Source organism: Muntiacus reevesi, chromosome 7, assembly GCF_963930625.1.
Source record: "Muntiacus reevesi chromosome 7, mMunRee1.1, whole genome shotgun sequence".
In the NCBI taxonomy this organism is placed as follows: Eukaryota; Metazoa; Chordata; class Mammalia; order Artiodactyla; family Cervidae; genus Muntiacus; species Muntiacus reevesi.
The window spans coordinates 35,999,276-36,012,772 of NC_089255.1; the positions used below are offsets into that span (position 1 = coordinate 35,999,276).

At 44.9% G+C, this 13,497-nt stretch overlaps 1 protein-coding gene across 3 annotated transcripts in view; it reads left to right on the forward strand.

Annotated features, from left to right (window-relative positions):
• MAPKBP1 (mitogen-activated protein kinase binding protein 1) overlaps window positions 1–13,497 on the forward strand; it is a 50,778-nt gene that overhangs the window by 10,680 nt on the left and 26,601 nt on the right. For all 3 annotated transcript variants that reach the window (XM_065941018.1, XM_065941020.1, XM_065941019.1), the window contains exon 3: window positions 12,823–12,914. In XM_065941018.1, coding sequence (XP_065797090.1) covers window positions 12,823–12,914 — 92 coding nt within the window. The remainder of the gene's footprint in view (window positions 1–12,822; window positions 12,915–13,497) is intronic.

Genomic DNA, 13,497 nt, shown 5'->3' on the forward strand with positions numbered 1-13,497 from the left:
GTTGAAAAAAATGAGGTCCGTCTATATATACTGACATGAGAGAGTATATAAAACGTATTATGTGACAAAAAGCAAACTGTGCAACAGTTTTTATGTTAATGATTATTTATATTTTGTTAAAACATGTATGTTAGTATGTGCATAGAAAAAATTGTGTGGCTATGAATACCAAATTGTTGTTAAAATTGGTTACCTCAGGGAGGGAGAGTAGATTATGGTGGACATTCACTATCTACATTTCTATATTTCTGTAATGTTGGAATTTTTTTACAATGAGTCTGTGTTATTTTTGTAAGTAGAAAAAACAATAAAGATAAAAGTCTCTCCAATTTAAACATGTGTACTTCATACTTAAATCTAAAATGTTTAAATTTAAAAATCTGTATACTCATTTTATGCACAACTGTTGGAAAATATATCTGGTATAATAAACTTTGGTTTTTTTAATATTAATAATAAGATACAAAAATATCTTTCCACAAATTCATCATTAACTTCTTGAATTTGAGATAATCCATTTCTGATATCTTTAAAAATATTTCCTTGATTAGTTTTGGTAAACAAAATATCTTTTTATACTTGCTGAAATATATGTGCTTTCTGAAAAGGTTTTTTTTTTTACATAGTATAGAGAAACATAAAGAAGAAAGTCCATTCATAATTCTAACATCCAGAATAACTACTCATAACTATATCCATTTCTGATTAAAAAGGACAGGTAAAGCTCTTTTTAAATAATAGTTGTTACTTTTATTAAGCAAAAAGTAAATCTGTTTTGGACTTGTTAATTATAATTTAAGTCAGATTTATGAAGAGCCATGCCATGCATGTATTTACTGAAGTCAGGGGTAACAGTGTTTTGTTTGTAATCATTCAAGGCACATGGATTATTCCATTTAGTCCTTCCTCACTCTTTCTGGAAAGGCACCAAAATCCTGTTTCTGGCCCCGACTTCTAGGATTGATTGTGATAGGTGGGGGATTCTCTAGGAGGTTAAAGAATTTACTAAGTAAAATGAACTAAAGAATATTCACAAATATTTTTAAAGTACTAAAAGTGGTTTCAGGGAATTCTCTGATGGTTCAGTGGTTACAGCTCCATGCTTTCACTGCCACGGGCATGGGTTCAATCCTTGGTTGGAGAACTAAGATCCCACAAGCCACATGGCGCAGCCAGCCAAAATAAATAAAAAGTAAAAATGGATTCAACAAATACACTCTATTAAATATTGTGCCCTGTGTTATAAGCATAGAGTTATATGAGACACAGTCTTTGCCTTCCAGGAGATTATGGAGTAGTAGGAGAGAGAAGACATATCCATAAAGAACTTCTGTACAAGGTGCTAAGTAACACATGCTATGTAAATGATGAAAATTAAGTGCTGCTCTAAGAATACCAAGGAGGGAGGAGTCACTTCTGGCCAGGGTGAACACAGAAAGAATCTTAGGGGATGTGATATTTGAGCCGGTTCTTAAAGGAAGGGTAGGGTTTCAGTGTGGGGTGGTGGAAGGGAAGGGCATTCCGGGCAGAAGAATATAAACTAAAGCCCTGGAGCTCCTTTCCAGAATAATGAGTAATCCAGATTGACAAAGGCTCATGATTCATATGGTGAGTAGAAGGAAACAGAATTAGAATGATAGGGCCCATTGACAGATGGATTCTAGGCTAAGACACTATAATTAGTTTAGTTGGCATTAGGGAGTCATTGGCTCAGAAGGTAAAGAGTCTGCCTGCAGTGTGGGAGACCTGGGTTCGATCCCTGTGTTGGGAAGATCCCCTGGAGGAGGGAATAGCAACCCACTCCAGTATTCTTGCCTGGAGAATCCCCATGAATACCAGAGAAGCGTGTAGGGCTACAGTCCATGAGGTCACAAAGAGTTGGACAGGACTGAGCAGCTAAGCCCAGCCCAGCACAAGGAGTCATTGAAGGCTTCCCTGGCTGCTCAGCAGGTGAAGAATCTGCCTGCCATGCCGGAGACCCCGCTTCAATTCCTAGGTTAGGAAGGTCCTCTGGAGAAGGGGTAGGGTACCCACCCCAGTATATTTGGGCTTCCCTGCTGGCTTAGACAGTAAAGAATCCACCGGCAGTGCGTGGGGTTACAGAGAGACGGACACAATGGCGAGACGAAGCACAGCACAAGGAGTCCCTGGACGTTTTTGAGCAGAGTAGGGACATGATCACTGCTGTACTACGGAAGGATTATTCTGATGGGTTGGGGACGGGAGGGCAGGGTCTGCAGTTGGGAGATTGATTAGAAAGCCATTGCCATACCCAGGAATGTGGTGCTGAAGGCCTCAACCAGGGTGTTGGTGTTAGCAATGGAAAGGAAAGTGTTAGTTGCTCAGTCATGACTCTTTTGTGACCCCCATGGACTGTAACCCACCAGGCTCCTCTGTCCATGGAATTCTCAAGGCAAGAATACTGGAATGGGTTGCCATTCCCTTCTCCAGGGAATCTTCCCAATCCAGGAATTGAACCCAGGTCTCCTTAATTGCAGGTGGATATTTTACTGTCTGAGTCACCAAGGAAGGCTAGTGGAAAGAAAGTGAGCATTTTATAGAGAATAACACATTGAAGAGACCTTCCTTCTTCGAGGAGAGTCCCATGGCACAAGTTGGCGTGATTGCAGGGGCACTGAGTGTCCTCTCCACTCCACATGTCCCAGAACACGCAATCACCTTGCACAGTTAGACCATATAAAGAACAGTTAGTACTCTCCCTCATTACAGAGTTTGGAAACCAAGAGATTAAGAAAGCTCAGGGATGCAGAGATGGTGAATGGAGAATCAGACCCTTCTTGATCAAATTTTTTAGGTCATAAGGCTTTGTTTGTTTGTGGTTCTGGTATTGTCATAACAAGGACTGACCTTAGCGAGGAAAAAAAATTTTTTTTCCTTTATTCTGGTTGCTTAAATTGAGATGTCTCCTATCCTTGCCTTTCTGATAACTGGAAGGGAAAGGGAGGGTAGGAATACTGCCCTGTACCAGGCACTGTGTTATTCAAGCTGTTCTTTGAAATTGGCTATTGGTTATATTATACTTGAATCGTTTGGCTAGAGGCCCCTCATTCCCTCTCTTCTGGTCTGAGGTCTGATACCATCCTTAGCTCCTCCTCTATCTGCACATGAAAATGCTGCTGACGCTGTCATTGTCCGTTTCCTTGGAAACAGGTGTCAGCTGTCCACGCTGTAGGTTCTAGTGCCAGTTGGACATGGGTAAACTCTGACCACGTTGGGTACTCTGACATCGGAAGATCCTCTATTACTCTTTTTCTCTGCAACCATCTCAGAGAGGAGAGGTCAAAACCCATTTTTCCACCCAGTTACATTACTGATAAGGGCTGCTACTTTAAAAACACAAACGTTAACACAGGCAGGAGAGGACCCTGTTGCCTCTCTGCTTCCGCCTGCGCCCTTGGCCTGTCTTGGTGCCCAGACCTGCCCCCACTGCCTCCATGACAGCGCGGTGACTTCCTCGTGTGCTCTTTCAGAAGTGGCAACATTTTGGTGCTTTGGGAGAACCTGAGCTCCCTCCTTGGTCACCATGGTTTCTGAAACCAGACAGACCTATGTTTGAATCCTGGTTCTTCCATTCACTAATTACCTGACTCCTTTATTCCTGAGATGGAGACAATACTAGTCCTCCATCAAGTTGTCAAGTGTACTAAATGAGATGATCTTGCAAAGTGTTTAACACAGTTCTTGGCACAGAGTACACATTCAGTAGATGGTATCTGGTATAGTCGTAGATCCTCTTTCTGCCCAAGACCCTTTGCAGCCCATGAATCCGGATATTCTTAAGCATAAGACTACTGGGAATGTTGTTTTCTCCCTAGTCCCAGGAGGAGGGGTTGAAATTTGTAAATAAAAAGGCAAAATGCTTTCATTGAATAGTTCCCTACCTGATCAATCACTAGACCCTCCTAGAGAGCTTTAATATGCAACTTCACCCCACCCTACCCTCCCAGTAGCTATTGATGAGGAATCTTACAGAGGCAGGGTCTGGGTAAAAGGTAGGGACTGCTTTGTGAACAAAGTTTAGTAAGCCCTCTGAGTAATTTTACTGACAGGGCAGAATTGGGAACCTCTGTTCTCTAGTCCCCAGGGCTTATTGGCTAAAGGATTTCTAAGGTCACCTCTTCTCAAACGGTGGCAGACTCACCTTCCTTAGTTGCTGAGGGTGTTTTAATTCCAGCACTGCAGAATTGGCTCAATTCCAACTAATCTTGAACTCTAGTGAGGGGACTGGGTTTTTCTGTCATTGTGGAAGTTATTTGTCTCAGAGACTTCATGGCACAGACAGGAGAACTGGAAATTGTCCATATGGGGTAGAGACCAGGAGCAGAGTGGAGAGGCAAGGTTTATTCTACAGTCTTGGAGTGGCCATGTGTCTCTTCCTGCCTCTCACCAGCTGGCCCTTTGCATTCTGAACAAGCAAGAGTGAGTGAGCTTGGGCCTGATACCTGCTTTCCCCTTTCCCCTCTCAGGGCTGGTCACTGGGGCTTTGCCCAGCTGGCTAAGTCCCTGCGCAAAGCCTCCTGGCCTTGAACTTTCTTTGTGGCTTTTGTACAAGTGGCAATTCTCAGAATCTGACGGAGAATCTGCTTTGTGAGATTAGAGTGTAGTGTGTGGGCAAGAGACAGGCGTAGTTATTCTTAACCTGCAGGAAGGGAGGGAAAGGCAGAGAGGGCTCTGCCTCTGACAGGTCTGTGACATGCTTGTTTATAGAAATAGCAAGCCCATAGTTTGGCTGGAATGACTTATAACTGAGGTATTTGTAACTTGTATTGAGTGGGATTGAGAAGTAGAGAAAGGGTGAAGGGGGGAGAAAGAAATTGATGGCGACAAAACATGGCAACCAAAACAGATGACTCTGGCCTTTTGTAGCTCTGGCCTCTTAGTTCTCTTGGGGGAGCAGCTGCTTTCTTCAGAGAGCACCATAGACTCCCTATCGTAGTCCCTCACACCGATAGTGCAAGGACAGATCCAAATCACATACACCGTGGGCTCCATAGAAGCCCTCCCTAGCAGTGCTGTTGTCTTGCCTCCACACACTGAATCTTTCATTGGCTGGTGCCTCTCTTCTAGCATGTAGGCTGATCAGATCTAGGGACTAGAGAGAGAGACACCAGAAGAGTTTAGAAGGCCTTACCCAGAGTTCCTGAGATCAAGTGTTTGGGGGTGGGGGGTGGGACTGCTTGGGACCCTGTTCTGTGCCACCAGTTTTGCAGATGGCTTTGGAGTCCAATTCTTGCTTCCTTCAATTCTTTTTAGCTCTTACATTAACTATCCCTTCCTTCTGGTAACTCTCCCTTTCACTACCTTCCTGGTTCTCCTCTCTTTCTAACTGCCTGGGATCTCATTGTTCCCATACTCCAAAAACAACTACTTCCCACATTTCTGTCCACCAGCCTCACTCTCTATCCCCTCTGTCTCCTCCCATCTCATTGCATTTCAGTGGTGGTTTTCACTTCCATGTGAATAATTTTCAAATATCTGTTTCTAGTCCTCACCTCTCTCCCAAGCATCAATTCCGTGTGTATGTTGCTAAGCTAAATTGAATGTTTTGTAGTAGTGTTATTCACTCAGTTGTGTCTGACTCTTTCCAACCCCCTGAACTATAGCCCACCAGGCTTCTCTGTCTATTGGATTTCCCAGGCAAGAATACTGGAGTGGGTTGCCATTTCCTTCTCCAGGGTATCTTCTCCACCCAGGGATCAAACCTGGGTCTCCCACATTGCAGGCAGATTCTTTACCATCTGAGCCACCAGGGAAACCCCAAATGTTTTGTGGTTCCTACGAAATATTCCTGAAGCTCCATAGATTCGACCCATCTAAAATTGACATCAGCAGTTCCCATCCTCCCCCTTTGTCCAGACCCAGGTCCTTTCTCTGATCATGGTACCATTTCTTTTCATAGCACCGCCTTGTTCCCTGTCTCTGAAGTTCAAAATTTGAGTCTTTTGTCTTTTTCCTACAGAGTTGTACAGTGCTTAGTCTTGCCAATTCTGTTTGCTTTGTCACTTTCTCCTTTGTCATTATTTCTTTTCTACCCTCACTATCTCTATGCTAGTCTAGATCCTTACTACTTTTCACTTGAGCTATCATAATAGTCTTCTAGTTGGGCTCCCTGCCTGAGCTGTGCTTTGGTAATAACGTATATAGCTTTGATTATGTCCCTGGTTTGAAACCCTCCTGGGGCTTCCCAGAGCTTCCAAAAGACCTGACTTAGTTTGGTAACCAGGGCCCTTCCTGATCTGGTTGCAGTGTACCTTTTCTGACCTAACTCTCCTACAGAAAGTCCTTGCTTTCACGGTTACTGCTGTTTCCTTCTGCCAAACTCATTCATGCAGCTTCTTCAACTGAGAATTCCTTCTCTCTTTATTTCCATCTGTCAAAATCCTATCCTCACTGCAAGGCCCAAGTCGCATTCCATCTAACCTTCCAGGAAAGCGCGTTGTTTCCCTTTCCTGACCCTGTTCAGAAACCACCTCTCTTCCTCCTCCTGGAGCACTTCATATCTTTTTTATGACCCGTATCACATACTGGATTGCTTTGTAGTATGTTGTTGATCTTCCCTATTGGATTTTGAGGATAGAGGGTTGAGTCTGTGTACTCTGCGTTTTAGGACTCTAACAGCATCCCAGTGACTTTCACACATTTTAAAGAACAACTCATATTAAGAAGTGCGCTTTACATTGTGACCCAGTGCGCACACACATACCCCTGAAATAAAATTTCATGATCAGCACTTACCATTACTACATGCCATGAGGTCTATTTTTTGTTCTAGCTATTCATTACCTATTAAATCAATTTCAGATTCCATTAATAGGCTTCAGTCTGCATTCTGGAAAATACTGTTCTATGGAGAATGAATGAGTAGTCCTGTCTATTGCCTCTGAGCCACCTGTTTTTTCCATCTACTTTAATGAGAGCCAGAAGAGCTCTTAAACAGTTGGCTTTAGTCTTTCCTTCTCTCTTGGGAATAGGCAATTATGAAGTTATCCCTTTATCTCATTACATTGAGGAATGATTCTGCTTTTCTTCTTTTTCTTAGGAGGATGCAGTACTGCCCTGCCTAGCGCACATTGGGAGGGGTGCATTCAAGCCTTCCTTTGCAGTGTGTCTGTAGTAATTCTGCCTTTCTGCAACCTTGCTGCTGGGGAAAGATGACACCCTCTTTCTGGCTGGTGTAGGCTTTCCTCCATCTCAACACTCTCCACCTGCTCAAGGAGCGGCTCGGTCACAACTTGAGTATTCTCCTTGCTTCTAGGCTGTGTTTCAGATGTGGAGCAGAGCACTGCAGAGTCCAGAGGGGGTGCCCTCTCCTTAATTCTGAGTTTGCACTTGCCCTTGATGTTCCTAGAACTGTCGATGTGTCAGGGTGCCAGCTGCACGGGCCAGAATCAATTACCTAGACTGGTGTATCTGTGGGGCTGTATTTCATTGACATTTGGGCCATGAGGATTTGGAGCTGAAGTTCCTGTCAGAACTTGGGGTCCTATCCCTGACTTTGAGGACAGCTGTTTTCTCGTAGGGCCCGATCCCTGCCTCATTTTCCTCAAATGATGCTTGAGGCCAGAACTCTCATCCTGGTAGGTTTGCCTCCCTATGAAGAGATGCTGTGGTATACAGGAGGGGCTAGGTTATTGGTTCCCAAGGTGTGGCCAGAGAATCCCTGGGGTCCCCCAAACCCTTTAAGGGCATCTCTGCAGTCCCCTCTTTTCCAATTATATACACAAATAAGGCCAGATTTTCTTTATCTTCACCTAAAATAACATGTCATAGCAGATTGCATGCAGATGCAGATGTGAGAATCCAGCTGTTTTCTATTGAGCCAGACATTAAAGAGATTGGGGAAATGTTAAACAGTGCCACTCTTCTCACTAAATGTTTTTGATTTTGTTTTGGAAACTAGAGTTACTTTTAATAAAAATGTTAACATGTAATGGGTTTTTTTTATTACTTTTGAACAAATTAAATAATTTCAGTATTTCCATTATAATTTCTAATATAACCAGTATTGATATTTATAACTTCTATAAACAAAAACTCTTTGGGTCCTTGATAATTTCTAAGAGTGTAAGGAAACCAAAGCACGTGAGAGACCAAAACGTGTGAAGATTGCTGGGCTGGGTCATACCGTGGTCATACCGATCTCCTCACCATCTGCCCGACTTAACAGATAGTTTATTTCTCTTTCATGCTTGTGTTCACTGTGGGTCAGCATGGGCACTCTGTTCATCAGTCACTCAGGGACCCAGGCTGAGGGGGCTGTCTCTCATCACCTGTGGCCAGGCTTAGCAGTCAGGACAAGGGATGTGTGCAGTAGTCCTTGAAAATTTCCACCAGAAGGAAGTGGTGTGTCGGGAGCATTGCAAATACAACACAGCCTGACAAGCACTGAAGTGAGAAACCTAAATCCAGTAAAAACAGATTCTTGAATTCTCTGTCGCCCTTCCCCTCACATTGCTGGGTCAGCGGGTGTCAGCGAAGTGACTTGAGGATAAAGAGAAGGCAGGGATGTAAACTATAGAAGGATGTTGCTCATAAGGTGCTGAGCCCCACACCGCATCCTGGACCATATCTTTTCTGTCTTTTAAACTACTGTGCAGTATTTAAGACATACACTAAATACATGTGGAATGATGAAATGAACAGTTGCATGCCCACCATCAACTTAAGAAGCAAAATGTCACCTGTGCCATTAACCTCCCTTTGTACTCGTCCTCATCTAGACGTTGTCTTTCTGTCACAGCCAGTTTTACTTTATTATTATTTTTTAGCCATGGAGCTTGAGGGATGTTAGTTCTCTGACCAGGGATTGAACCTGTGCCATGGCAGTCAAAGCACTGACTCCTCACCCCTGGACAACCAGGGAACTCCTGCACACCCAGTGTTAGACACTTTGTGGAGCGCAGCGCTAACTGGCCTGAAAAGCCCAGTTTTCTTGTGCTCCCCATCTCTGTTGTTTCACTCTTGCCAGTGCCTCTGGCATGCATTTACTTATTCATCAAATACTTATCAAGTGCCCATTTTGTGCCAGGCACTGTTTAAAGTGCTAGGGATGCATCAGTGAGGGGTAGCAACTTAGGCCATGCCCCAGTAGAGGAGATAGACAGTAAGTATGTGGCCAAAGATAGAATCCATGTCGGGTCACTACCTGACTCTTAAGTACAATGAAGGAAAGGAAAGTAGGATAGGATGGATATAGAGAAATAGCAGTAAAGCCAGTCTGGAAAACCTTCTCTGAGGAGACCTTTGAGCAAAGACCTGAGTGAATTAGCTAAGTGAGTAGTTCAGGGAAGAGCATTTTAGTGGAAGAAATAAATAGCATACACGGAGAACCGGAGGCTAGAATCTCCTTGGGGCGCTTAAGGCAGCCAGGATGGTTGGAGTGGAATAAGGGAGGGAGAAGTGGAGAAAATGAGGTCAGAGAGGTAGCCAGAGGCCAGGTGACTCAGGATTCTATAAACCAGGGTAAAGACGTTGGATTTGAACTTAAGGATGGGGAACAGTTGGAGGCATTTGAGCAGCATAACGACACGAACTCCTGTCTTTCTTAAAAGAATCACTGTGGCCTGCCATGTTGAGAAAAAAACTATAGGAAGCAAGGCCCGAAGCAGAGAGAAGACATAGGAGTTACAGCCGTAGTCCAGGGCAGAGAGGAAGGTTGCTTAAGCTCAGTGTTGCGTTGGTAAATGTTTACACACTCTCTGAGGGGCAGAGGGGGGCCTGACTTGTAGTGTTGTCTGATTTCATGGTGTCCGTGCTCCTGTCGTGGTGATTTCAAGCTACCGGTGCGCTCCCACTGTGTATGGAGCTGGGGCAGCGGTTCACAGTCGGTCTCCTGAGCCAGTGCGAGCCACCGTGGCACCCCGCTGCTTGAACTTGGGCCTTCTCAGCCTGGGGTGTGTTTGCAAAGGGGTGTCCAGGCTTGGCTCCATTTCCTAAGGTAGATGGAAGCTGTCCCAGGAAGGGGTATGGAGAGGCTCATGAGAGGGAGTCAGTCAGTTCCTGAGGTCCATTGCCCAGGAGCCTCGCAGGATCAGCCTAGACGTTGGAAGCCCTGCAAGAGCTCTGGGCTCTCAGATCCTTTGAAAGTGGAGCTCAGCCCCAAACCTCCCTGCAAACAGGAAGCTGGTTTGAGTTAGAACATAAAATAAAAACCAGCTGATGCCCGTGAATGTTTTTCCCCTGCTCCTCCCCCTCCACAGAGCCAAAGGAAACTGCCTTTTTTTCCCCCTTGGATAGCTGCTCAGAAAGCCAGGAGAAGCCAAAACTCGTAAATCCTTTGAAAATCGTCCAAGTTTTGAGCCTGGGCGAACTCCTGTCTGTGGGGTTTCCTAGCCCGGATGTCTGCTCTCCTGCTGAGAGTCCTAGGAGGAAAGTGACAGGGGAACACAAAGATGCCAGGGACCACAGCTGAACCCCAGGCCCAGTGGGGGAGATGGGCCTTAGCAGGGTCCCAGACTGCCACTTCCAGTCTACTTATAGGTCACGAAATCAGTTAAGTGGGCCAAGACCAGCATTACTTTTTAATGAAATGGAATAGAATACAAATTGGAGTATATCACATGCAACGAGAGTTAACTATTGTTCTGTGAAACTTTCAGTTTTATGAACAAGCTCACACATGCATGTATGTTTACACTGGATCAAAGTGTAAACTGTCTCTTACCATGGGTTGTGGTCAAAATCATTTGACAAACACTGGTCTTTCAGGTCTGAGTAACGCACATCTCCTTGCTGCTTTAGATTGCTGCTGAAAACTCCAAGCTAGTTCCAGAATGAATTCTCTGTGGAACTGGATCATCTACCCACAAAACACCTACCCAAATTCCTGTCAGAGGGAAGGCAAGCTGAGAACCAACAGACTGGTCTAATTCTTTGGGACCAAAGCTGAAGCATAAGGGAGGGATTGATGCAAATATGAATTCAAAGGATTTGCCTGAAATCAGATTAGCTTGGAGAGAATAGGAGTTGAGCGGCTTTTTTAGCTCAGCCCTTGCTTTGGTGACCTTTGTCATCTATGTGGGTAATGCTGGCCTCAGGCTCCTCTTTCTCTGCTGTAGGCAGTTGGTGCAGCAGGAATGTCCCTGAGCACCCCTCCCTCAGCAATAGCCAGAGGCACAGTGCCAGGATAGGGGGTGGTGCCATGAGCTGAGCATCCCTCAGGCTTCCCCAGGGTTGTTTAGTGTTCTCTGGTCTGTGTGCAGTGCTCAGACCTTTCAGAAAGGTTGACTGGGTGCCCAGGGGTGGGGGAAGATTGTTAAGCTGAGAAAAAGTGTGTAAAGGGGCATGTTAGAGCAAAATATCAAGAATGTCTAGAGCAAGTGAAAGTTAGTTTATCCCCCACTAGGTTCAGTGCCTCAGAAAGACCCAAGGGTAGCTGGCGAGTCTGGCTCTTTCGAGGTTGCTGTGGGTCGGTATGGTGCCCTTGAACTAAACTGCCTCTGTCAGACATGTGTTGGAATTCCTGGTCTCCATCCTCAAGAAGTACAGAAGACTCTTGGGGACCTTCTGAGGGAATAACTTTAATTACAATATCCCAGTAAACTTATTTTGATCATTGGCCACCTCAGGGCATTTCTTTACAACATAATTCAAACTAAAGTGGTCCTTGGATATAAGAATTTAAACTGGCCCTCTAGGAACACTTGGAATTCTCCAGTTGGGAGAGTAAGAAAGAAGGAGAGATACTAAAGTGACTATGGGCTTTCTCTCTCCAGAAACTGACATGGTCTAGGAGCCTGTAACACCTGCTATGGATGTGAATACTTCTGAAGTGTTTCTGGTTCACCAGGCCCTGTTAAGGCCCCAAAGACTCTTAACAGAATACACTCTAGCCTGTTTACATGGCCATTCTGCATTCCGAAGCCCTGCCATCTGAACCAACGAAGACAGAGGACCTCGCTGAGGAGGGCCAGTGCGGGGGGTCCAGGTGTTGCTGAGGAGACTGGCCCTGGAGTGCCAGGCAAGGCATTCTGTGGCAGGGGGTGAGGTGGAGTGGTGAGTTACAGGGCAGTCTGAATCTTACATGGGATCGTCTAGGAGAAAGCTCAGTGAACTAATCTGAGGTTAGTCCAGCAGATGTCCCAGGGCCTGCAGACAGTGTGGGGTAGCAACAGTGACGATGAGAGTGATGGTGAATGTCTCCTGTGGCCATGTTCTCTCAGAAAATCTCTGAGTATGTTTCCCTTTCATCTTTGTGAGAGTTGTGGCTTAATAATAATAATTAGAGTGCTCTGAGCATCTGTGCTTTGCAAAACACAGCATTAAGCCATGTCTCTGCTTCTGAGGCTTATAGTCTATATGAACTGGCTGCCATCTGATGGAGGGGAAGAGTGTCATGGAATGCATAGATCAGGGGTATTATGAGTCACCTAATTGATACCTAACATTCTCCCGGCTCTGGGAGATGAGAGTGGCCTTTCTTGCATGCCTGCCAAGGCACGAAGATCAGTGACATCCCCTGAGTCTCACAGACCCCAGAGGCCAGTCTGGGGACCCAGGGCTTTATCTTGTAAATGGAATTTTCCTGGATGGGGGGAGTACTTGTTCCTCTGTGGCCATGAGCTGAGTTTTAACCACTTCATTTTCTTTTCTTTGGATCCAGCAGTTTGATCACTGTTAAAAGCTGGCGATGTACACTGGCTTTTTTTGGCATGTGATCAGGGGGCCTATGCCAAATCAGAACCTGGACAAGCCCCATTCTCCAGAAGACAGGGTCACCAGGAAAGCAGTCAGCGTGGGAGAACACCTCCTTCCCAACCCCCTCTGTCCATAACGTAACACTTCTCTGTCTTGTTCTCACAGGTGACCTTGGAGAAGGTGCTTGGAATTACAGTATCTGGAGGCAGAGGACTTGCCTGTGACCCCCGATCGGGTTTAGTTGCCTATCCAGCTGGGTGAGTGTCTTGGCAGCGGTCTTACTGCATGGGAGCTTGTAGCTATGCTAAATCAGTTGGAGCAGGCAGGGTTTCCTGGTGTCTTCTGGGAGATACATCCACGTTAATGTTTTGGTGCCATTTTTATAAATGAGATAGGGGGCCGCATAAAGGCTCCGTGTTGATTGTTGTCTTTGTTGCCATCCTGTCCTGCTCTTTGGCCGCCTACACCCGCCCACACATACAGATTTATACTTTGTATGACACACAGCTCCCAACTGTTTCCAGTAGCTTTAATAAGTACCTTTTAGTCATTTTTGTTTTTATTATTTTAAAAATTTTTGTTTTATATTGGAATAGAGTTGATTTACAATGTTGTGTTAGCTTCAAGTGTACAGCAAAGTGATTTAGTTATACATACACATAATATCCTTTTTCAGATCCTTTTCCCGTATTAGTTATCACGTACTACTGAGTTCCCTGTGGTGTACAGTATTTCTGATTATTTACTTTGTATATAGTAGTGTGTATATGTTAATCCCAACCTCCTAATTTATCCCCCCCATCCCCACCTTTCCTCTTTGGTAACTGTAAGTTTGTTTTT